This window comes from Bos mutus, chromosome 17, assembly GCF_027580195.1.
Source record: "Bos mutus isolate GX-2022 chromosome 17, NWIPB_WYAK_1.1, whole genome shotgun sequence".
Taxonomy (NCBI): domain Eukaryota; kingdom Metazoa; phylum Chordata; class Mammalia; order Artiodactyla; family Bovidae; genus Bos; species Bos mutus.
This window is the reverse complement of record NC_091633.1, coordinates 68,012,356-68,036,615: the sequence shown is the minus strand read 5'-3', so window position 1 is coordinate 68,036,615 and position 24,260 is coordinate 68,012,356. Positions and strand designations below refer to the sequence as shown.

The 24,260-nt window shown below is 43.2% G+C and overlaps 1 protein-coding gene and 1 long non-coding RNA gene across 7 annotated transcripts in view; one reads left to right on the top strand and one right to left on the bottom strand.

The window, feature by feature from the left end:
- Positions 1-24,260, bottom strand: part of TRIM2 (tripartite motif containing 2) — a 127,685-nt gene that overhangs the window by 34,659 nt on the left and 68,766 nt on the right. For 4 of the 6 annotated variants that reach the window (XM_070386665.1, XM_070386669.1, XM_070386670.1 and 1 more), the window contains 5 exons: positions 24,008-24,192; positions 18,838-19,075; positions 5,511-5,662; positions 4,163-4,343; positions 2,362-3,085 (listed from right to left, as the gene is read on the bottom strand). In XM_070386665.1, coding sequence (XP_070242766.1) covers positions 2,362-3,085; positions 4,163-4,343; positions 5,511-5,662; positions 18,838-19,075; positions 24,008-24,192 — 1,480 coding nt within the window. The remainder of the gene's footprint in view (positions 1-2,361; positions 3,086-4,162; positions 4,344-5,510; positions 5,663-18,837; positions 19,076-24,007; positions 24,193-24,260) is intronic. The other 2 variants (XM_070386666.1, XM_070386668.1) reach the window with 1 other exon arrangement.
- On the top strand, positions 2,561-24,105 carry LOC138991504 (uncharacterized). The gene is made up of 4 exons (XR_011467487.1): positions 2,561-2,698; positions 16,562-16,767; positions 18,741-18,954; positions 20,478-24,105. It is a non-coding gene; the product is annotated as an uncharacterized lncRNA (long non-coding RNA).

Sequence of the window (24,260 nt, the reverse complement as noted above, 5' to 3'; positions counted from 1 at the left end):
GAATGGTGACAAGTGAAAATAGTAAAAGGACGGCCATCTTTAACTCAGCAGTTACTGCATATAGGCAAAGGCCAGCCCTAAGAATTCCTGCTTGTTTCACCCCCACGGCAACCTTAAGAATTAGCTAAGATTTCATTCCCTGTATGTTACCGGAGGAAACTGGGTTAAGAAGGGAGAATGAGAATCAGGCCCAGATCCGGCCCTCTCGCCACTCTGCACACTGCCTGGGAAGCGGACCCAGGAACTCGGCTGGGGGAGGAGAGATTCCAAATGCAAGACCGAGTTTGCTCTTGATGCAGATCAATGGGGAGCAGCAAGGTCAATTGTTTTAGAAGAAAAGGCAGCAGGGAACGTCTAACAGCCTTAATAACAGCTCATGCAAAAACAATGGCTGTGGATGATTTAGCTCTTCCAATATGCCAGGCATTAAGCTTGGAACTTTGAACAGTTCTGAGAAGCAGATATTTTTATCTTTTCTTTTTATGGACATGGAAACTGAAGCCCAGGGAAGCTGGGAGACCTGCCCAAAGTTGAAGCAAGTGGCAGAACCGGAGTGGCAGGCCTGGGTAGCTCCAATCCTATGCCACCCAGCCCACCCCCTCTGCTTTGGCAGGTGTCTCAACAGCCTCTGCACCCAACCGCACAAATGGCCGTGAATGGACCAGGGTCTCCACACGCTGAGAAGGCAGCCTGCGTGCTATGTCACAGTCTTTACCAAGACTTATCCTAAAGAATAGTAAACAATATAGCGTATTAAATAATAAAGAGGAATGAATAATAAGTAGAGCAGCTCTTGCCCAAGAATGTTCCAAGGAGCCTTATTTTCCCAAGATGTCCACAGGAGAAGTGCTATGGTCAGAAGAGCTTGGAAGTGCTGCCTATTATCCCTCCACTGCCTGTGAGACTTGCAGTGCACGTTAGCAGATTCTGAAGGTACTTCGGCCAAAAAAAAAAAATCTGTCTCCCTCACTTAAGCTAAACTTTCCCCAATCTGTCTGAACCACAGAACTGTTTTTCTGCCTGTGTCAGTGGCCATAGCTTAAAGACCTTTTTAGAGATATTGCAGTGGAGGACCAAAGAGGCAGAAAGAGAAGCAAGTGGGAGCCACTTTTGGATACAGTAGCTAACATACAGACTTTTTTTTTCTTAAGAATTATCAAATTGTGAGGACTTCCCTGGCTGTCCAATGCTTAAGACTCCATGCTATCAATGCAGGCGGCCTGGGTTCGATACCTGGTCAGCTAACTAGATCTCACATGCCACGTGGCATGCCACAAAATAAAAAAGAAAATTTTAATATATAATAAAAGAATTAGTAAAGTAGTGGTTGTTTATATTTAGTTTGTTTAGAAAATAAACAGCGTAAAAAAATTTGGAGGCAATAAAGCTGACAAGGGAAGGACAATTTGCATTCCCAAATCTCTTGGCTCATCCTAAGCCTTCTTGCTTCCATCCCAACCCCATTCTATTCTCCAGGTTTCCACCCACCCTCTCCTCTTGAGGCTGCTCTCCAGCTACACGCAAATGGACATAACCACAGCTTGCAATGCACCATGCCCCTTGTCCCCAGGTCTTACAATGTGGAAGCAGTGACAAGCATCAGACCCTCTGCCCACAGTTACCTCCTGCGCTGGCACATTCCAGAGAAACCATGAAGTTATCTGATAGAAGCATGTCTCTGCCTTTGGGTTAGGCAGAAGAACTCTAAAGACATTATTCCCATGGTGGGGGAAAGATTGCCAACATTTCCTTTAAAATGTGAAGATTATGTACACACTGTTATATTTAAAATGGATAACCAAAAAGGACCTACAGTATAGCAAAGGGAACTGTGTTCAGTATTATGTAACAAAAGAATCTGAAAAGAATAGATAGATACATGTATATATGTAACTGAATCACTTTGCTGTACACCCGAAACTAACATTCTTAATCACCTACATTCAAACATGAAATAAAAAGCTAAAAAAAGAAAAAAAAAAAAAACTGCTACCAAAAAAAAAGTCCAGATTATGAGTGCTGTATTTTTCTAACTCTCTTTTGCTTATTTTCAGCTTCTGATTTTCCATAATAAATAGGAGCGCTGGCGTGGTGAAGGGGAGGAGGAGGGGAAGAAAGAGGGAGGGGAGGGAGGAAGAGAGAGAAGGGAAGGAGGAGAGAACAGGGAGCAGGAGAAGGAAGAGGACACAAACATCCTCCGGAGAAGAAGCCTGCATGGGCTCACCTAATAAAATACACCAGTTTATCTCCCACACCATCAGCCCGAGCTGCGACCTGCCAAGTTGCAAGTCGACACTTCCCCAGTCCCGCCTTGAGCCAAGCAAAATCCCGCATGCGGCCGCAACGCCGCCCGCCCCTTACCCACTCGGAAGATCAGGTCGTCTTCGATGGGGTTCTCTTTTCGCTTGCCGGTGCTGTACATGCTGGCGGGCCTCTTGACAGCCTTCTGCTTCACATGGCCGCTGCCAGGGGACTTCACTCGCCGCTTCACGCCCTCGGTGGTGGGGGACACATCCGCCGAGCGGATCACCTTCAGCTTGAACGGGCTGCCGCGGATGTGCTGGTCGTAGAGCCGCAGCGACAGCGTGAAGTCGCCCTCCTTCTGCACGGTGTACAGGAACTCGTACGTGCCGTTCTTGTTGTCCAGGATCTCCCCATCGGCCACGCTGCCGTCGGGCGTGCTCAGCTCCGCCGTGAGGTAGGCGTTGCCCGTTTTGCACAGCTCGCCGTCTTTGTCCTTGGTTGTTATGGTAACAGACATGGGCTGCCCGATGATGGTCTGCCGCAGCCCCTCGCCCGTCGCCACCGTCTCGGAGGCGACGGCATTGGTGGTCAGAATCGTCCCGAGGTTGTGGATGGACTTCTTGAGCCCCTCGGTCTCCACGATGAAGTCCAGTTGGTCGTTTTCTCGCGGGTGCAGCGGGAAATCTTGGTCCGCCAGTTCATTGAGCTTCTCGCTCATTTGCTTCTTCACCAGCAGCACCTCCGTCTCCGTGCCGTGGTTCAGGGCCTGTGCCGTGAAGTTGCTGCAGCTCTTGATGCTCTCCTGCCCCTCGAGCAGGGTGTCCAGCTGTGACTGGAGGACCTGTGGGGAAAGCGAGCAGCTGAGCGCCGCCCACGGAGTGCCCCGGGGCGAGGTTCCGTTTAACCCAGTGAACCCGGCTGTAATGCTAAATCCTAAATCGCCTTCACAGCCCCTTCTCTTTCCTGTCCTCCTCGCCTCATCTCTCCCACACACATATTTCTGGGATCATGTGTCTGGGGTGAGCTGAAACGTCACCCAGAGCGTGGCGACAGAGTGCTATGCCTGACATCTGAAGTATTCATTACTCAGTCTCTTTCCCTAATGTTCAAAGTTCTCCTGTCATCAGCTCAAGGAACAGAAACCAGACAAATGAAAGCTCCACATCTGAATATCAGAAGCTTTTATCCCTGGTTTTGTGATGGGACGTGCAGAGTTAAACAGAGGCTGCAGTCACGGTTCACTCTGAAGTTGACTAACAGGTTGGTGTGGGTGAGAGAGTCATCAAGAGACTATTAGACATTATAATTAAGGAAGGAAAACAATCCAGTTTAACCCTAAATCCTGAAAGTATTACTTTATATTCAACCTTGTCTTTTATGTAGTCAAGTTATAAAGTGGTACTTAAGGCCACAGAATCATAGTTTTGGTGAAAACAAGAAGGAAAACATAGCTGGAAACAGGAAAAAATATGCTGTTAAGTAAAAGCTGCTGCTGCTGCTGCTGCTGCTGCTAAGTCGCTTCAGTCGTGTCCAACTCTGTGCTACCCCACAGACTGCAGCCCACCAGGCTCCCCCGTCCCTGGGATTCTCCAGGCAAGAACACTGAAGTGGGTTGCCATTTCCTTCTCCAATGCATGAAAGTGAAAAGGGAAAGTGAAGTCGCTCAGTTGTGTCCAACTCTTAGCAACCCCATGGACTGCAGCCCACCAGGCTCCTCTGTCCGTGGGATTTTCCAGGCAAGAGTACTAGAGTGGGGTGCCATTGCCTTCTCCAAGTAAAAGCTACTCTTTACCAAACAACAGTGACACTTAAGAACCCATTTGAGTCCCCTTTGCTGCTGGTGGAACAGTAAGCTGGCGTCAGGGAGGCCCAGGATCAAGCCTACTATGGGATGTCCTAAGAATGGCTGGAGTCTTACTTTGTGTTTGAGGCCATAGTTGACTTCCAGCTCCATGAGCAGCACACTCTTGCGCACGTTTAAAGTCTTCTGGAGTTCATCAAAGGTAGAATGGATGTCGTCCACAATACTGGCCTTCTGGTTGGTTAACTGATGGATGATTTCCGAGATGAACTGAAGAGCTGAATCTATTTCTGGGAGCCTGGAGGACAGTTGTCAGAGTTTGTTATTCTAGTAACATCCACAGGGAAATAGTAAAACAAAAACAAAACTATCCAAACACTATATTTTGTCAAGAAACATTTTCTATGCCTTTCATCATCTTTAAAAAGTAAAAACTGAAGAACAGAATCATAAGACATGCCATAATCACTGCCTTTGAGAAAAGAGATTTTGAAGATCCATGTCTTATTTCAATCTACCTCAGTCATTTATTTATAATAATTGATGGTACAAAACCTCAAAGCTCTCAGAACCCCTCGGCTTTTTCTCCCACTCTAAATCAGGCATACTCTACAGTGGACAAGCCCAAGGTCCCACTGTATAGCACAGACAGCTATATTCAAAATCCTATGATACAGCAAAATGGAAAAGATTATTATGTATTACAGGATGTTTAACAGCATCCTTTCCTCTACTCCTCCCTCACACACAGTTGTGACACCAAATTGTCTCCAGACATTGCCAGTGTCCCCTAGGGGATATCATGGCCCATGCCCAAGGACCACTGTTCTAAATAGACAGCTATATCTTTTTCCCCAATCACATGAAAAACTGACCCAAACTCAGAGTTTCCTGTGAACTTCTTGCAAGTTTCCAAATTCTTTCAATTAGTACAGAACAGCCACACTTTTCTCACTTCAACTATTGGTAAAGATTTATTTTCAGCTGGCTGTTTATTTCCTCCCTTTGATCTTTCTCATCTCACACAGCTACCCTTGCCAAATAAAGAGCCTGGAGGCAAGGAAGCAGAAGGAAAACTGAGCAATCGCTGCTGAAGACCTTTTTGCTGGGCTCAAGCAAAGGGGAGCCAGTCACAGTTGGCATAATGGCCTGTAAGTGAGTCAAGAACAGTAGCTAAGAAAGGCTCTTCAGAAAGCCTGGTTTCAGGCACAAATTTCAGAGATCTGAGAGCATTTTCCTCGAGTATATTTTGTTCATTTAATCATACAAAGGTGCTTTACTTATAACAAGGGGACTGGAATTTTACCAAAGGGCAGGGGGTCACCCTTATCGCTCACTAGTTTATGACCACAGAGCTGTGATCAAAGGAGAATTTACTTAGGTGACATGAACCTTCTATCCCACTGGGACATGAAACCCGGAGGCCGCAGGCGGCCGGCCGTGCGCGCAGTGGGGGTGTGCACACCTTCTGTTGGCGGCGTCCAGCTGCACCTGGAGCGAAGCCTTGTGCTGCTCCACCACGTCCTTGAGGGGGACGGTGGGGTGCTCTGCGTGCTCCCCCTCTGTGCACTCCCGACACATGGCGGTCTCACAGGACTGGCAGTAGAAGTCCATCACCTGTGGGCGACACAAGAGCGGCTCCCGTTCTCCGCCACAGACTGAGCGCTGACCAGGTGCTGGGTCTTCCCCAGCACGTGCGCAGTAATTCCCACAGCCTCTCCAGGATCCAGCATCACAGGAGAAAAGGAAAGATAAACTTTTGTGTGCCAGGTCTCAAACAGAGGTGGATGGGATTCCAGAGCAGCTGCTACAGGCACAAACTCAGCTGTACTTGGCCACTGCCCCAAGGCAGAACAGCGCAGTGCTGTGGTTCTCAGATATTTGAGTCTCAGGACTCCTTTGCACTCTTTATAAATGACTGAGAGCTCGAAATGCTTTTTGTTTATGTGAGTTATATCTACAGCTGCTTATATTAAAAGTGGAAACTGAGAAACATTCCAGATATTAATTCATCAAAAGCAAAACTAAGCCCCATTAAATGTGAATATAAATAATATGATTTATGAAAAGTATATTTTGCAAAACAGAAAATCCTGTGAGAAGAATGGCACTGCTTTCCATATTTGAAAATCTCTTCAGGGTCTGGCTTCACAAAAGACAGCTGGATTCTCGTATCTGTTTGTGTTCAGTCTGTCCTGAAAGCACTGCCATACAGCCTCTGGAAAATGCCACTGTATACTCTTGAGAGATTGGGAGTGAAAAGGTAAACAATGCTTAGTATTACCATACAGTTGTGATCTTGTGGATCCCCTGAAGTGGTCTGGGGACCCATGAGAGTTCCTGGATGGCACCTTGAGAACTGCTGCTGTTTGGATAAGAGATGAGTGGGACAGAACACTTTCTGGCTCCATCACTTCCCATGACCTCACCGTGTCTCAATTTTCTCTCTGTCAAATGGAGACAATTGTGCAACCTACTAACCTATTTCACAGGGCTGCTATGAGGGTTCAGGGAGTAATTCGCACAAAGAACTCAGACGATGCCTGGCACTGACAAACAGTAAGTTCCTAAGCAGTAGCAGCGATGATAATGATGATGGTATCATTTGCTTACTTGAAAATAAAACCACTTTATCCTCATTAAAGATGAACTCTTGGTAATAATATAACATAAAGCCCAAAAGTTTCTTTGTGAAAGCATTCCCCTTATTCTCTCAAGCTGGAAATAACTTTTTCCAATATTGAATTCCCAAAGCACTTTGAAGGGGGGGATTTTTTTCTTGAAGTATAACACATATAAAAAAAAATGGCATAAATCCTAACACAGATTGATTGATTTTTTCATAAAGTGAATGCATGCACTAAAGCAATTTTATTCATATCCCTTTTATGAAATATTTATAAGATTTTAAGTTACTGAGCACTGAAACAACTCAGAGCCTAGGTAATTCCTTATACGTAGTAGCTATAATAATACTGCTGAATGTGTGAACTGTATGCTGTTTGTAAGAGATTCACTTTCGGTTGAAGGTAAAAAGATGGAAAAAGATATTCCATGAAAATAGTAACCAAAAGAGAGCTGGAGCGGCTATTCTAATATTAGACAAAATGGACTGTAAGACAAAAGTTGTTATAACAGACAGGAAGAAAGAAAGAAAGGAAAGAAAGTGAAGTTGCTCAGTCATGTCCGACTCTTTGCGACCCCATGGACACCAGGCTCCTCCGTCCATGGGATTTTCTAGGCAAGAGTACTGGACTGGGTTGCCATTTCCTTCTCCAGGGATATAACAGACAGAAAAGGACCATCAACTATACTTCAGTTAAATAAGGACATTAATAATGACAAAATGGTCAATCTGTCAAGAAGAGATGACAATTATTAACAAAACAAAAACCGATAGAACTGAAGGGGGGAATGGACAGTTCAATAATAATGGCTGAAGATTTCAATATTGAACTTTCAGTAATGATAGAACTATTAGATGGAAGATCAGTAAAGAAATAGAGAATTTGAAAAACATTATAAGCCAACTTGATCTAACATGTACATATAGAACATTCTGTTCAATAACAATGCATTTTTGCCATGTACACATGGAACATTTTCCACAATAAACCATATACAAAAGTCTCAATAAATTTAAAATGATTGAAATCATATAAAGTATCTTCTCTGGCTATAATGGAATGAAATTAGAAATCAGTAACAGAAGGAAATCTGGAAAATTAACAAATACGTGGAAATTAAATAACATACACTTAAATAATGAGTCAAAGAAAAATTACAAAGGAAATTAAAAAATAGCTTGAGATTTTTTTATTTAAAAATAACAACATGCCAAAATTTGAGAGACAGTACTCAGAGCAAATTTTATAGTGGTAAATGTCTACAATGAAAAAGAAGATCTCAAATCAATAAACCTAAGCTTCCACCTGAAGGAACTAGAAAAAGAAGAACTAAACCCAAAGCAAGCAGAAGAAAGGAAACAAAGATCAGAGTGGAGAATAGAAAACGAATCGCAAAATCAATGAAACCAAAAGTTGGTTCTTTGTAAAGATCAACAAAATTGACATAATACTATGGACTGCTGTAGGTCAACAGATTAAATAACCTAGATAAAATGGATAAATTCCTAGAAACACAGAATCTACTAAAACTAACTCCAAGAAGAAACAGAACATGTGAATAGACCTATAGTAAGTAAAGAGACGAATCAATATTCAAAAAACCTCCAACAAAGAAAAGTCCAGGCCAAGATGGCTTCACTGGTGATTTCTACCAGACATTTAAGAATAATTAACACCAATCCTCAAAGTCTTCAAAAAGTAGAAGAAAAGGGAACATTCATTCATTCTAATAGGCCGGTAATATACTGACATCAAAGCCAAAAACATCATGGAAAAAGAAAATTATAGACTAATATTGCCTATGAATATAGGTGTAAAAATCCTTTACAAAATACTAGTAAACTTAATCCAGCTGCATATTAAAAGGACTAAACACATGACCAAGTGGAATTTATTTCAGAAATGCAAGGGTGATCCACATACAGTAATCAATATATGTAATACACCATGGTAATAGGATGAAGGGAAGAAAACCCATATGATTATATTAGCAAATGCAAAAAAAAAGTATTGACAATACCAACATCCTTTCATGATAAAAAAAAACACACTTATCAAATTAGAAGGAAAATTCCTCAACTTGCAAACGGGAATTTACAAAAACCCACAGCTTCTTTAATGGTAATTCCCTAAGATCAGAAATAAGAAAAGGATGTCCACATTTGCCACTTCTTTTTTTTCTCACTTCTGTCACTTCTATAACAATGTACTGGAAATTTTAACCGGAGCAAGAATTTATTTAGGCAAGAAAAATAAATAAAATGCATCCAAATTGGAAAAGAAGTAAAAATTCCTCTTTTCAGAGATGACTTATATATGGAAAATCCCCAAGAATACACACATGCACACACATACATACAATATTAGATCTAACAAATTTATTCAGTAAAGTTTTAGGATACAAGATCAAACAAACAAAAAACAGTTGTATTTCTATCCACTAACAATGAAAAATCAAAAAATGAATTTAAGAAAATTCCATTATAATAGCATCTAAAAGAATATAAAATATTTAAAGAATAAATTTACCTAAGAAAATGTTAAGACTTATACACTGAGAACTACAGAATATTGTTGGAAAAAATTAAAGAATAATGGAAATAAATGGAAAGATAACTTATGCTTATGCCTTGGAAGACTTAATATTGTTAAGAGCGCAGTATTCCCCAAACTGATCTACAAATTCAGTGAAACAGCTATCAAAATTCTAACTTCTTTTTTCACAAAAGTGAACAAGCTGTTCCTAAACTAACAGAGAACTGCACTGGGACCCTGAATAGCCAAAACAATCTTAAAAAAGAGTTTGAAGAGCAAAATTGGAAGGCTCATATTTCTAAATTTTGAAACTATGAAGCTAACGTAATTAAAATTGTGTGTTACCAGCATAAAAACAGGCATATAGATCAATGGAATAGATTTGAGAGTTCAGAAGTAAAACAATACATTTATGGTCAATTGATTCTTGACAAGGATGCCAAGACCACTCAATGAGGGAAACAGTTTTTTCAAGAAATAATGTCAAAGCCACTGGGTATCTACATGTAAAAGAATGAAGCTGAAACCTTACTTCACTGCATATATAAAAATTAACTCAAAATAGATTAACAACCTAAATGTAAGGACTAAAACTATAAAAATCCTGGGAAAAAACCCATAGGGTTAAATCTTCATGACCTTGGACTTGGCAACAGATTCCTGGATATGAAACAAAAGCACAAGCCAAAATAAAAAAGATAAGTTGGACTTCATCAAATTAAAAATTTGTGTATCAAAGGGCAGTAACAGAAACATAAAAGGAACGGGGAAAATATTTCTTAGTTATACATCTGATACGGATGCAGTATCCAGAACATATTAAAAAAACCCTGTAACTCAAGAACCCAATTCAAAAATTGTCAAAGGAATTAAATAGACTTTTCTTCAAAGAGACTAAATGAAAGGCCAATTTTCACAGGAGAATACTTTCAACATCATTAGTCACTAAAAAATTGCAAATCAAAACCACAATGAGACATCACAGCACCTAGGAGGGCTAGACTCAAAAAATCAGATAATAACAAGTGTTGGTAAGAATATGGAAAATCAGAACTCTCATGCTTTGCTGTTGTTCAACTCTACCATATGACCCAGCAACCCATACGTGAATGTTTACAGCAGCTTTATTCATAACAGCTCAAAGTGGAAAGTGGAAACAACCCAAATATCCATCAACTCATGAACGGATAAATGAATTGTGGTAAATTATTTAGCCATAAAGAAACGAATGATGTTCTAATATTCACTACAATATAGATGAACCTTGAAAACCTTATGCTAAATGACAGAAGCTGGACTCAAAAGGCCACATATTGCAGGACTGCATTTATATCAAATGTCCATAATAGATCCTTAGAGACAGAAAGCAGGTGACAGGTGCCAAGGGTTGGGGTGGGGGGAGGGGATGAAGAATGACTGCTTAACAGGTACACAGTTTCTTTGGAGGATATAATGAAAAACGTCTGGAATTAGATAGTAGTGATGTTTACACAACCTTTTTAATATACTAAGAAGGACTTCAGTGGCGGTTCAGTGGTAAAGAATCCAGCTGCCAATGCAGATGTGGGTTTGATCCCTGGGCTGTGGGTTTGATCCCACGTGCTGTGGGTCAGCTGAGCCCACACACTGCAGTTACTGCTCCACAAGAGAACCCACCGCAATAAGAAGCCCACACACCACAATGAAGAGGAGCCCTGCTCGCCACAACAAAGACCCAGTGCAGCCAAAATAAAAAGTGATGAAAACAGGGACTTCACTGGCAGTACAACGGTCAACTCTCCCAATGCAGAGGGTACAGGTCAGGGATTTAAGATTCCACATGCCTCTTGGCCAAAAAGACAAAACATAAAACACAGTATTGTAACAAATTCAGTAAAGACTTTTTAAAAAGATCCACATCAAGTAAAAATCTAAAAAACTAATAAAGTAGTTAGCTGAATTTTATGTTGAGTGATTTTTACCTCAATTAAAAAAAATTCTATCTTTGAAAAGACAGCAGCAGACCTGTGTAACTGTCCCTGGTACCGAGTCCTAGTTGTTTCCTGGGAAGCAAAGGCCCTGAAATCATTTTGAAACATCAACAACTAGTTATTCTCTAATGCTTGTCCTTGGTTCTGACAGCTTTGACTCAAGCTGAGACCTCACAGTAGGAGTAAGCGACCCAGCGGAGCTCGTCCATCTTGGGTGAGATTACTCTGGTGCTCCCAGTGCTGGGTGGCCTGGATGAGCTTGTGGCTGTTGACAGGTAGTCAAGTTTGGGTTCATTAGAAGAGAGGATGGCAGGACTATATGCATAATAGCGAGCTATAAAGGATGGTCAGGGCCCTGCAGCCAATCCAGAGGCTTTTGGAAGTGGGGGCTGATTCTTGGCAAGGAATTCTTCATGAGGATCTCTCCTTCACACCTCTTAACGTCCTCCTTAGTAAGGCACCGAAGCCAGCAACAACAGGGCTTAAGGATTATTTGTGCTTTGGGACTTTAAGGCATGAGCTCAAATGTCTGGTTTAAGTGCAAAGAACCTGTTAAATCACTGACCATTATTCCCATTTTTCTTTGTATCTGAACAATGCAGCGGTGGCAGTTTAATTAGAAGACAGTGTCACAGCACTTAAAGTAAATGACAGGCTTTCATCCACATGTGCTAACTAGCACCAGGCAGTTTATGACGGCAACATCCTGCTTCATTGTTAATTACCCGATTTTATTAACCTTCAGACGCTTGAATTGTTTTTAAAGATTTACCCATGGCAATTAACCACAGCCAATTATCTGTAATATTGCATGTATTTGGCTTGAATATGTAATGAGGACCCCTGTTTCAAAGCAGTGGCAGTGAACTCCTAGGATCCAAGATGGAACAACAGAATGATTAAAGAAGCGCAGTTCATTTTCCAAGGCCTCTTGCTGGTTTACACATCTTACGATTCCAAAGAATCATAATGACTCAGCATAGAGAAAGTGCTCAAAACACCTCCAGGAGGATCTGACTCTTTAGAGTTAATTTTCAATGTGATGTGATGTGATATTTTTGGTAGAGAAACAAGGGAAAGTTTCACCCAAAGGCTTCTTTACCTTTGCTGGAATTAGCATCTTTGAGAGAGTTTCTTCTTAGCAGCCTGTGACATCCAAGGGTCTCTATTGCTTAGGCATGATCAGAAAACAATCTCGAAGAATTATTTGTGACAGTTAACATTTATTTCCTCCTACGATTATCAACTGTTCATATCTCTTCTGACTTTCTTAAAGTTCTGTGTTCATTTTCTTTTGTGATACTCATATTTTTCTTAATAAGTGCTCTTACATGGTAAAAGTTTGCTGGGGTATTTAAATAAGAATTGTACAGCTACTTTCATAAACTTAGTGACTCAAAGTTTTCTTATGTCTTCACTAGATTTTGGTGTCAAGAGTTATATCATAGGTGAATTTGGGAGCTCCCTACCTTTTTTATGGTTCAGAAGTATACATACTACGAATCAGAATCATGTCTGTTTTATACAAGTTTGAAGGCATTCAGTGTTTGTTTGTTTTTTAATATTTTTTCTTACTTGGCTGCACTGAGTCTTAGTTGTTCCTATGGGATCTAGTTCCCCCATCAGGGATTGGATCTGCCCCACCCCAACTCCCGCACTGCCCCCCACCCCCACCTGGGAGGGCAGAGTCCCAGCCACTGGACCAGCAGGAAAGTCCCCAAAGCATTCAGTTTTAAATTAACTTTCACCGGTTCTTTTTTTTTTTTTTGAAGTTTTAAGTCACCTTGGGTTTTTTTGATCATTTTTAGTTTCCTAGGTAATGATCTATTTCATTCAGGCTTTCAATATCTTAGTCTTTAGCAGAGAATTGACTTGCTAATTTTAAAATCTTTTAATCTCTTTATTAGTCTCAATTAATTTATATTTACCGTTTGGTGCTCTATCAAATTATTTAATTAATAAAAAAGAGTTCAGCTCTTGGATTTATTCATCAACACAATTGTTTCAGGATTTTCAAACTCTCCAAGGTTGTCTTTTTTATTTTCGTTTATTTTGTGTTCCATATATTTATTTTATTGTTCTTTCCCTAACTTCTTGAAATGGAATATTTTTAAATAAAAGAAAATACTTAAACCTATAAAATTTTCTGAGTATAGATATGACTTTATATTATACATTTAATAAAGTTTCCACTTTCAATATTTTGTAAATAATCTAATTTTTCTATTTTCTTTGGTTAAATAATTATAAGCTTTTAAAAAAGATTTGAAGTCTATATCATGTTGCTAATGTAATTTTAGTTCATTGTGGTGTGGGAACTTGGTCTATACAAGAGAAAATAATTTTTTTAAAGTGACTTTTTGATAAATTTGAATTGCTCAAATTCTCACCATCTTAATAGCTTAATAGTTCAACACATTTTAGTATATGCCTTTTTATTTGTGGGGGGGTAGATTCTAAAGGGGCTTCCCAGGTGGCGCCAAAGGTAAAGAACCCACCTGCCAATGCAGGAGACAAAAAGATGTGGGTTTGATCCCTGGGTATGGGAGATCCCTTGGAGTAGGAAATGGCAACCCACTCCAATATTCTTGCCTAGAAAATTCCATGGACGGAGGAGCATGGTGGGCTACAGTCCATGGGGACTCAAAGAGTCAGACACGACTGAGCACAAACACACGCAGAGATGATCAAATAAAAGACTACTCTTTTCTCCGAAATTCATCCTTCATTCTCCAAATCCACTAATGCCCTTCTTGTTCTGTTATCATCTCTCATTTGGACAACTCAGTGCCAAACAGAACTGGTGTTGCAGCCTCCAATCTCTGCTGCTGTGTTCCTCCACAATGCCACATACCCATCTCCTGTTTAAAAGGTTTGAATGCTTCCTCACTGCCCATGGAGTGTAGGCCAGACCTTTCCTTGATGACACCCCCAGCCCATCACAATTTCTCTCCAGGCTCAGCCCTGTATTCTGTGGCCCACCAGTGTTCCACCTCACGGGCGCATCGCCATGCTCCAGTTGTGCTGCGCCGGGAGCTCGTTCCTGAATTCCACGACACACCTGGCGTTCCTCAGTGATGTAATCTTTTTAGCTACCATTATTTATCATTCCACACGGTTGTCTTTTATACCCCATTTTGGACCCAGGTCTACAGCAGTCTCCTAATGTTTCTAAAATGGTGCTTCTCTATCAAGTCAGATCTGCAGAAAGTTCCTTGCCTGGACTACACTTTAAGGAAATTCTTGTATGTGATAGAGACACCTTCTCAGACTAGTATTTAGAATGTGGGCCCCAGGAGGAGACAGCCTTAGCATTTACTAAGAGCTGTGGTTATAAGAAGGCACCCTTCAAGTTCCCTTGACAAAACTTACATGGTAATGCTCCCCTGGAGTACAGTGCACAGAAAACCTATAGTTATTGAGAGCATGGTATGGTTGCCATTTCTTTCTCCAGGGGATCTTCCCTGACCCAGGGATCAAACCCGGGTCTCCTGCACTGCAGGCAGATTCTTAACCAACCGAGCTACAAAGGAAGCCCATGCTTTCAATTAGATAATTAAAAATGTAACACACAATGTCTCTCTTGTTTTGGCTACCAAAAAACTCAGGATGCTATTTCCTCTCGTCTAGCATTTATGATGTGTCAGCTAGCTGTGTGACTTAAACTGGTCAATTCTCAGTTTCTTTATCTATAAAATGAAAGTAACCAATACCTACTTTACACAAAGAAATGTGTGAGAAACCAAGCATGGTGTCTGGTCACTTGTTCAAAAATATGTACTCTTGGCTTCTGAGAAACTGAACACTACAATGCACAGTGGTTGGACCATGTAAAAACAGAATTCTGACCACAATCTGCCCAGGAAACCAACCCCTGCATCTCCAAGGAAACAACCCACACCAACCAGTATCCTCAAGGAAACACCTCAGACCAACCCCTGTATCCACAAGGAAACAATCCACACCAACCCCTGTATCCTCAAGGAAACAACCCACACCAAGCCCTGTATCCTCAAGGAAACACCTCAAACCAACCCCTGTATCCACAAGGAAACAATCCACACCAACCCCTGTATCCTCAAGGAAACACCTCAGACCAACCCCTGTATCCTCAAGGAAACACCTCAGACCAACCCCTGTATCCTCAAGGAAACAACCCACACCAAGCCCTGTATCCTCAAGGAAACACCTCAAACCAACCCCTGTATCCACAAGGAAACAACCCACACCAAACCCTGTATCCTCAAGGAAACACCTCAGACCAACCCCCGTATCCACAAGGAAACAACCCACACCAACCCCTGTATCCACAGAGAAACAACCCACACCAGCCCTGTATCCTCAAGGAAACAACCCATACCAACCCTTGTATCCACAGGGAAACAACCCACACCAACCCCTGTATCCACAGGGAAACAACCACACCAACCCCTGTATCCTCAAGGAAACAACCCACACCAACCTCTGTATCCTCAAGGAAACAACCCACACCAACCCCTGTATCCTCAAGGAAACAACCCACACCAACCCCTGTATCCACAAGGAAACAACCCACACCAACCCCTGTATCCACAAGGAAACAACCCACACCAATCCCTGTATCCTCAAGGAAACAACCCACACCAACCTCTGTATCCTCAAGGAAACAACCCACACCAACCTCTGTATCCTCAAGGAAACAACCCACACCAACACCTGTATCCATAGGAAACAACCCACACCAACCCCTGTATCCACAAGGAAACACCTCAGACCAACCCCTATATCCACAAGGAAACACCTCAGACCAACCCCTGTATCCTCAAGGAAACACCTCAGACCAACCCCTGTATTCACAAGGAAACAACACACACCAACCCCTGTATCCTCAAGGAAACACCTCAGACCAACCCCTGTATCCTCAAAGAAACACCTCAGACCAACCCCTGTATCCTCAAGGAAACAACCCACACCAACCCCTGTATCCTCAAGGAAACAACCCACACCAACCCCTGTATCCTCAAGGAAACACCTCAAACCAACCCCTGTATCCACAAGGAAACAACCCACACCAACCCCTGTATCCTCAAAGGAACACCTCAGACCAACCCCTGTATCCACAAGAAAACAACCCACACCAACCCCTGTATCCACAGAGAAACAACCCACACCAGCCCTGTATCCTCAAGGAAACAACCCACACCAACCCTTGTATCCACAGGGAAACAACCCACACCAAACCTTGTATCCTCAAGAAAACAACCCAGGAAGCCAGGCTTCCATAAGTCACACTGCTTCTCTGGCAATAATCCCAAAAGCTAAATGATAACTTCTGCAACAACTGGCCCCTGAAGGCTAAGAGATATAACTGACATCTTTAATTTTTGTCTCTGCCTTCAACTTAGGACCAAGCTGAGAAAGTCAGATCTGCACCGGAGCAGTCACATAGAGTGCCCCCTTCTCATTAGTCCTCCTGCCTCCCCAGCTAGCCACTCCCCATCAGGGCACACCTGAAGCCTCCTCCTTTTTCCAGAGAGAGCTTCCCCACTCGTCTGCCTGACTCTGACAGAACACACGTGATGGTCCTGCTCTTTGTTTCAGCAAGTGCTGAGTAAGTAGCCTTTGCTTTGTCTCATCTGCCTGGCCTCTTTCTATACGTACACTTTCACGTGTAAGGCGCTGTGCTTACTGCCACCGGTATGATGAACAACACAGCCTCTCCCCCTGGGAGCTCACTCTCGAAGGAGAGCCAGCAAATACACAGATGGAGGCAGGCAGAACACTGAATGTCATGAAGGAAACCAAGACGGTGGTGAGCAGCGGGTAGCTGGGAGTCAGAGGTGGTCTGCCTCAGATGGTGGGCTAGACAGGACTGCTCTGTGGCGGAGAGCTGTGAGCTGGGGCACAGAGGGTGAGAATAAGCTGGCCACACAGACGGGGCAAAGAGCATTCCAGGCGTAAAGAACCAGAGAACAGTAAGGGCCCAAGGTGGGAAACCACTCGGCAGGTTCTAGGAGGCCAGTGAGACTGAGGCAAGGCGGGAAGAGAGTAAACGAACAATTATTAGCTATGGCTCATAGTTGTTGCTTTGCTAACAACCTCTGTTGCCTCAGTTCAGCTTGAAACACTCTGAAGACAACTTATCCATCTATCTATTCATGCGTTTGGCTGCCCCAGGGCTTTGCTGCGGCACTTGGGAGCGCCATCTCTGTTGCAGCATGTGCAATCTCGTTTTTCAGCTGTAGCATGTGCCCTCAGCACTGGGCGCTCAGAGTCTTAGTCGTTTGACCGCCATGGAAGTCCCAGTTTCACACACTTTTGAAGTGGTCACTATGTTTTTGAAAAGTGAAGTAAGTCATTGTGTATGTGTGTTAGCTGCTCAGTGGTGTCTCTGACTCTTTGTGACCCCATGGGCTGTAGCCTGCCAGACTCCTCTGGCCGTGCAATTTTCCAGGCCAGAATACTGGAGTGGGTTGCCATTCCCTTCTCCAGGGGATCTTCCCAACCCAGGGATTGAATCCACATCTGCTACATCTTTACCCTTTACTGTCTGAGTCACCAGGAAGCCATCATTAATTAGAAACAATTTCAATAGCTAATATTTATCGAGAGCTTACTGTCTATTTTCTAGGACTTAAATATTTAATTCTCTACTTAATCCTGTATGGTAGACTATTACTTTCTTTCTACCAATGAGGAAGTGGAACAGAGAGTTTAGTAAATCTGTCAAAGCTTTGCCAAATCCGACATAGGAAATGAGTTGCAGAGCAGGATTTGAATCAGCTGGCCGTCAGCTGCTGTGCAGTGCTGCCTCTTCAGGCTACACAGCTCCTGTGAGTCCTCTTTTGATGAACACACAGGTCCTCCTGAATATGTAACAGTTACTATGCTTGCTGATGGCAGGACACAGTCTGGACTCCAGTCTATAATCTCTTATCAGGGATTCACATAACTTCAGATTATTTATGATTAAGTAACAGGATCTACGGAGAAGGCGATGGCACCCCACTCCAGTACTCTTGCCTGGAAAATCCCATGGATGGAGGAGCCTGGAAGGCTGCAGTCCATGGGGTCGATAAGAGTCAGACACGACTGAGTGACTTCACTTTCACTTTTCACTTTCATGCATTGGAGAAGGAAATGGCAACCCAGTCCAGGGTTCTTGCCTGGAGAATCCCAGGGACGGGGGAGCCTGGTGGGCTGCCATCTATGGGTCGCACAGAGTTGGACACGACTGAAGCGACTTAGCAGCAGCAACAGCAACAGGATCTAATGGAGCATGAGAAAAATTTCCCTCACAAGAAAAATAAAACACTGTAACATTCTAATAATCATTCTCAGTTTGCAGAACTTATCTACTATTTAATCTCTATCCATAATTTATAACACAGATGTTTCTATGGGTCAAACTATGCCCAGCTGGCAAACAGTTGTGAGTTTGCCCTCCTGGGGAAACACCAGCAATTAGTGCAAAGTGAACACAATGAAAACTGATTTTATTATTCACATAAATTTGGTCAGAGAAAGGAAGCAGGCAAAATAATCTGAGGATGGTAAAGGCATTGTTAACCACTCCTTTTCCAGGTGGAGTCCTGTTTCAGAGTTGATGCCCTCTGATTGCCCCAAGCCTCCCCCATCAAGCAGCCCCTCAGTCAGGATTGACCCGCAGGGCCTCACTTACATTCCCATCGTGGTTTGGGCATGACAGAGGCTTCCCTGCAGCCACGGCGGTGACGGTCTCCAGAATGGAGGACTCCTCAGCGCTGCTGCCTGGAGATCGCTGCAGCACATCCATCAGGTTTGTGATGAAGAAGTTGTTCTGGAGCGCGGCCACCCCCTTCTCGGGCAGGATGGAGGTCTGGCGGCACACCGGGCAGGAGAGGGTTAAGCTGTGGGCGGGAATGTAGTTCTGCAGGCACCTGTCCAGGGCAGAAGCGGGGCTGTCAGCATGGTAGGGCTCCTGCGGTAGGCACAAAGCTGCTCTGCATAAACTTTCGTTGTGGTCTCCTTCGCTAGAAAAAGTGCATTTCTGAAGTCAACAGGTCACATTACATTGGACTGGTCAGCCATCTGGACAAGTGATGCTCAAGGAAAATCTCATTGATTCCAGTACTCTTGCCTGGGAAATCCCATAGACAGAGGAGCCTGGTAGGCTACAGTCCAAGGGGTCACAAAGAGTCGGACATGACTGAGCAACTTCAGTTTAGTTTAGTTTGGTACTGTTTCCAAGAGCTTTGCCACACAAGCAAAGTATGGTCCATGGTGAGTGAGCATCACTGGCCTCACCAGGGAGCTTGGAAAAAATGCAGACTCCAACTCACAGGGCCCACTCCAGGTCTGATGAATCAGACTCCCAGGCAATCTGTATGCCCATTTGAGGTTAAGAACATTGGCCTAGAGTGGCTGGTATGGCATTCACGAATTTGTGGAATTTTACACAAATTGGGGGAAACATGTCACTTTTTGTTCTTGTTAGCATTGACACTCTGTACACACAAGATCATAAGCAGACTTCAGATATTAAAAACACATCGAAGTGGAAATGCTTTGTTTGAAATGGGGATGGGACATACCATCTCTTCTTACCTCTCCTTAAGAGCCATGAATTTCATTCACTTAATCAGCAAAGAAAGAAAGAGAGAGCGCCAAGTCGTGTCCAACTCTTGTGATCCCATGAACCTGCCAGGAGTCCGCCAGGCTCCTCCGTCCATGGGATTCTCCAGGCAAGAATACTGGAGTGGGTTGCCATTCCCTTCTCCAGGGGAACTTCCCCACCCAGGAATGAAACCAGGTCTCCCGCAATGCAGGCAGAAACTTTACTGACTGAGCTACGCCACATTAATAATGATGGACCCACACACTTGTCACTAAATATAAAGTATAGTGGGCCCTTGCACAATGTGGAGTTAGGGGAGCTGACCCCCGGTGCAGTGGAAAATCCAAAAATCCACCCATGACTCAGAGCCAGCCCTTCAATTAGCCAGTTCCTACACATCCAGGGTTTACACCTACAGATTCAACCATCTGCAGATCTTGTCATTCTGTAGTATTAACTACTGAAAACAATATGCAAATGATAAACTCATGCGGTTCATGTGTTTGAGGGTCAACTATACTTACAATGATCCTGGGATCACTTTTAAATGTATGAAGAAACACAGGCAGAGAGAGGGTAGGCTACTTGCCCAAGGGACTTAGATGTCCAAACCCAGGCGATCTGGCCCCAGAATCTAAGCTTGCCATAACTACAATGTTTCCCAGCTTCTATGACAAACAGAATTTGAAAACCTCTTATTTCTCCCCATTTCTCTTATTTTGCAGATGGGAAAACTGACATCAAGGAGGTTAACTGACTTTCCCAATTTCACACAGGGATTCCCAGGAGACCCAAATAATAAAGAACCTGCCTGCCAATAAGACATAAGGATGTGGCTTTGATCCCTGGATTGGGAAGATCCCCTGGAGGAGGAAAACGACAACCCACTCCAGTATTCTTGCCTGGAGAATCCCATGGACTGAAGAGCCTGGAGACCTACAGTCTGTGAGGTTTGCAGAGTCGGATACGACTGAAGTGACTCAGCACGCACGCACACATGTCACACAAGTAGAGAGCACTGAATCAGTATCAGGGATGAAATAACTTCTGCTGAGGTCACCAGCAACATTGAAATCTAACACACATTTTTCAATGCTGTCATTCATCAAGCTTGTCCACTCCCCCGCTCCCCACTCCTTTTTTATCTTTCCTTGCCTTATGATACCACACTCACCTGGCTCTCCTTCTGCCTGCTCTCTCTCTCCTACTGAAAGTCAGTATACTCTGGACTTCATCAAGGCTTATCATAAGCCCTCTTCTCTCCCTGGGGTATTATACTACATAACAATAAGCGTAACGCTCTCATATGTACGTTTCCTCCCATGGATGCCTCCTCTGAGCCCCATACCTGTACACCAACTGCTCTCTTGCATCTCTTGTTAGAGATCTCACAGGTCCTAAAACTCCACCTGTCCAAAACCAACCCCATGATCTTCCCACACTCTTTGTCCTCCTTCTTAGCAGTAAACTGCATCTCCATCCTTTCGTCTAAGCAAACCCAAACCAGGAGTGGTTCTTAAAACAGTAAGAATTCCCTTACTGGTCTTCAATGTTCATATCCAACCCATCACCGAAGCCCGAAAGTGTCTTTCCAGGCTGCCCAGGTCTCTTCGTCTGTATCACACCACCCTTGCTTAGGTTTCTGCAGTCACCCTACCCCTGGTATACTGTCATCTACCTTGTATCCCCCTCATCCTTCTCCATATTCTAACCAGAGTGGTCTTCCCCAAATGTAAACTTTAATCTCCTCCCCTCACATCTAAGATGAAAGCCTTCCGTGGCTTCCACCGTTCTTACAGCCAAGACAAGAATCCACACGTGAGGATGTGGGTTGCGCACCTATCTGATCTGGCATCTGCATTTTCTGTCTTCCTCTAATTTGCTGCACATCTGTCACCCGAGGCTTATTTAAGTTCTTCCAAAGGTGTCATGGTCCCTCTCACTCTACACCTCTGCAACATACCTGAAATTCTTTTCTTCTGCTTACTCTGCTTTGCTAAACTAATTTTTCTTCATCCTTGGGATTTCTGCCTAATCATCCCTTCTGCAGGGAAGCCTTCTGCGTTAGAGCCACACTTCCTATTATACGGTTGCCTGTGTACTTCAGGTACGTGGCCGTTGTGACTGGTTTAATTTCCTATTAATCTGAGTGACTAGGTGGCTAATGACTGGCTGCTTCTCTTGGCTGGAAGCTTCATAAAGCCAGGGACTGTGTCTGCATCCTCCAAGCCCCACTGATGGCATTCTGGAAGAAATGAGAGTAAGAGAGTGGCTGTCCACCGAGCAGCCATTGTTTGTGCCCAGCAAGAGGTGGAGACAATGGTCCTGCGTCTTCCTCTCCTCTGGCAGTGAGACAAGCCGTGAATTTCTGTCTCTACATAAAATGTTCTCATTAAGGAAAGTTGCCAACACCTTGCAAAGGAAATCAGTTCAGTGCACATGATGCTCGAACAACTTTCACGTGGCATTCCCTAGGGACTCGCTTTGCTGGCTCTTGAAAACCTCCAGCACTAGCTATTGGATGTGGAGTGGAAGTGGCCTGGGCTAGACCTAAGAGACAGCGCAAGAGGGACAGCCAGGGCAGTCTGGAAGTGCTGCTTCTCACCAGTCAGAGCAAGGGAATGGGAACCAGACACCAGCCTGAGCAGGCACCGAACCCCGGCGGCTCTGCCAGGCTCAAGCCAAGTGACTCTCAGCAGTGAGCATAAGAGTGCCCAGCTGTCCTGATTCCTGAATATCACATATGACCTTCCCATGTGAGTCCAGGGGCATGTCACAGTTAGCTGGTGGTCATGTTTCAGCCATGTCCACTGAGTCAGGGAGAAAAACCACTCTCCTTGTTGCCATTTTGGAATATGAATTACAAAGTACTCAGTACTTGTAATTATGTTCAAAATTATAAAATTATGAATAAAGTACAAAGTATCAGTGCCCTATATACCACCGCTTAAAACAAACAAAAAACTGTACATGCACTTGTGTGCATGCATGCACGCGCACACACACACACACACACAAAACAACCCAAAACAAAGAGCAAAACACAACACCACAACCACCAGTAACAAATCCACTTTCTCATCCATCCGTCACCACCAAGGGTGTGGCTATCCTATTGTAATTGAGACTTTCCAAAGGAAATCAACTCAAAGCATGTTCAGGGAGACAACAAGTGTACATTAAACTGGATGGCAAATGTAATTAGCATTGATTTGAAGTCACTGAAAACACCAATTTTCTGTTCTATCATAGGAGGTAGAAAATTTTAATTATGTGTATTAAATAATAAAATGCTATATTTGCTGTATTACTAAATGCTATAACACATAATTAACATTTGTTAAGAAAAATATGCCAACTTACTAGGGAAATACTAAAATTAGATCACAGATAAACTAATTACCAACAATATTTTTTATGCCTAATTGCTGATGGGGTACATGAGGGTAAAAATATATTGTGAAAACTGGTTAACTCAGTGGAAAAAACTATTCAAGAACGAATACTCAGGTAATTTACAGTTATTTCACACACACACACACACACACACATATATATAGATTTTTCTTCATCTGAAATATCATCATGTTCAAATACACCATTAGTATGTGTCTTCTGAAGTATCTCTGGAAGAAAACTCCTTTTAACTAACCCCTCATATACGCATGTATATTATCTGATTTGTTATGCTGAAGAAAATGATACATATTTAATTATGTAAATATAAACTCTTCACTCAGTTGTGTCTGACTCTTTGCGACCCCCATGGACTGTAGCCCACCAGGCTCCTCTGTCCATGGAATTCTCCGGCAAGAATACTGGAGAGTGTTGCCATTCCCTTCTCTAGGGGATCTTCCCAACTAAGGGATCAAACCCAGGTTCCCCCTGAACTATGGGCAGATTCTTTACCATCTGAGCACCTGGGAAGACTTTTAATTGGCCCTCATCAAAGATTCTCTATGAGGGCAAAAATGGTTTCACAAAGAACAAAGGGAGAAGTTTAAAAACCTGAATCTTAAAATATGTAATGCTCCATCTCCCGTGGAAATAAATCAGTAGCTACTGGATTGCTTCCGCCCACTTGTAGTTCCTTGAAAGTAAATTCTTTGCAACTCATGATTACGTTTCTAGATATCTATCAGAAGCACAAAAGACTTTCATCTCCCATAGGTAACTGAAGAATTCTGGACAGCACCCTTTGGCAGGTAGTAGAAAGTCAGTCTGTGAAACCCCTTCTCCGAGCACAGAGGCTTACCTCTCGCAGAAAGTGTGCAGACAGGGGAGAACCTTGGGATTCTTGTACCTTTCCAGGCATATACTGCAAATCAGAAACTGCTTGTCAATCTGGCGCACCACAGGACTGGGGATGTTGGTGGCTTCACTGGCCATCCTAGACCACTGACATGGGGGGCCGGCTGTCTTTGACCCTGCACGCTGCTGCTGTCAGACAGAAAAACCAAAACGGAGACACATGTGATAATCTGCAAATACAAATCAATCATTGCTTC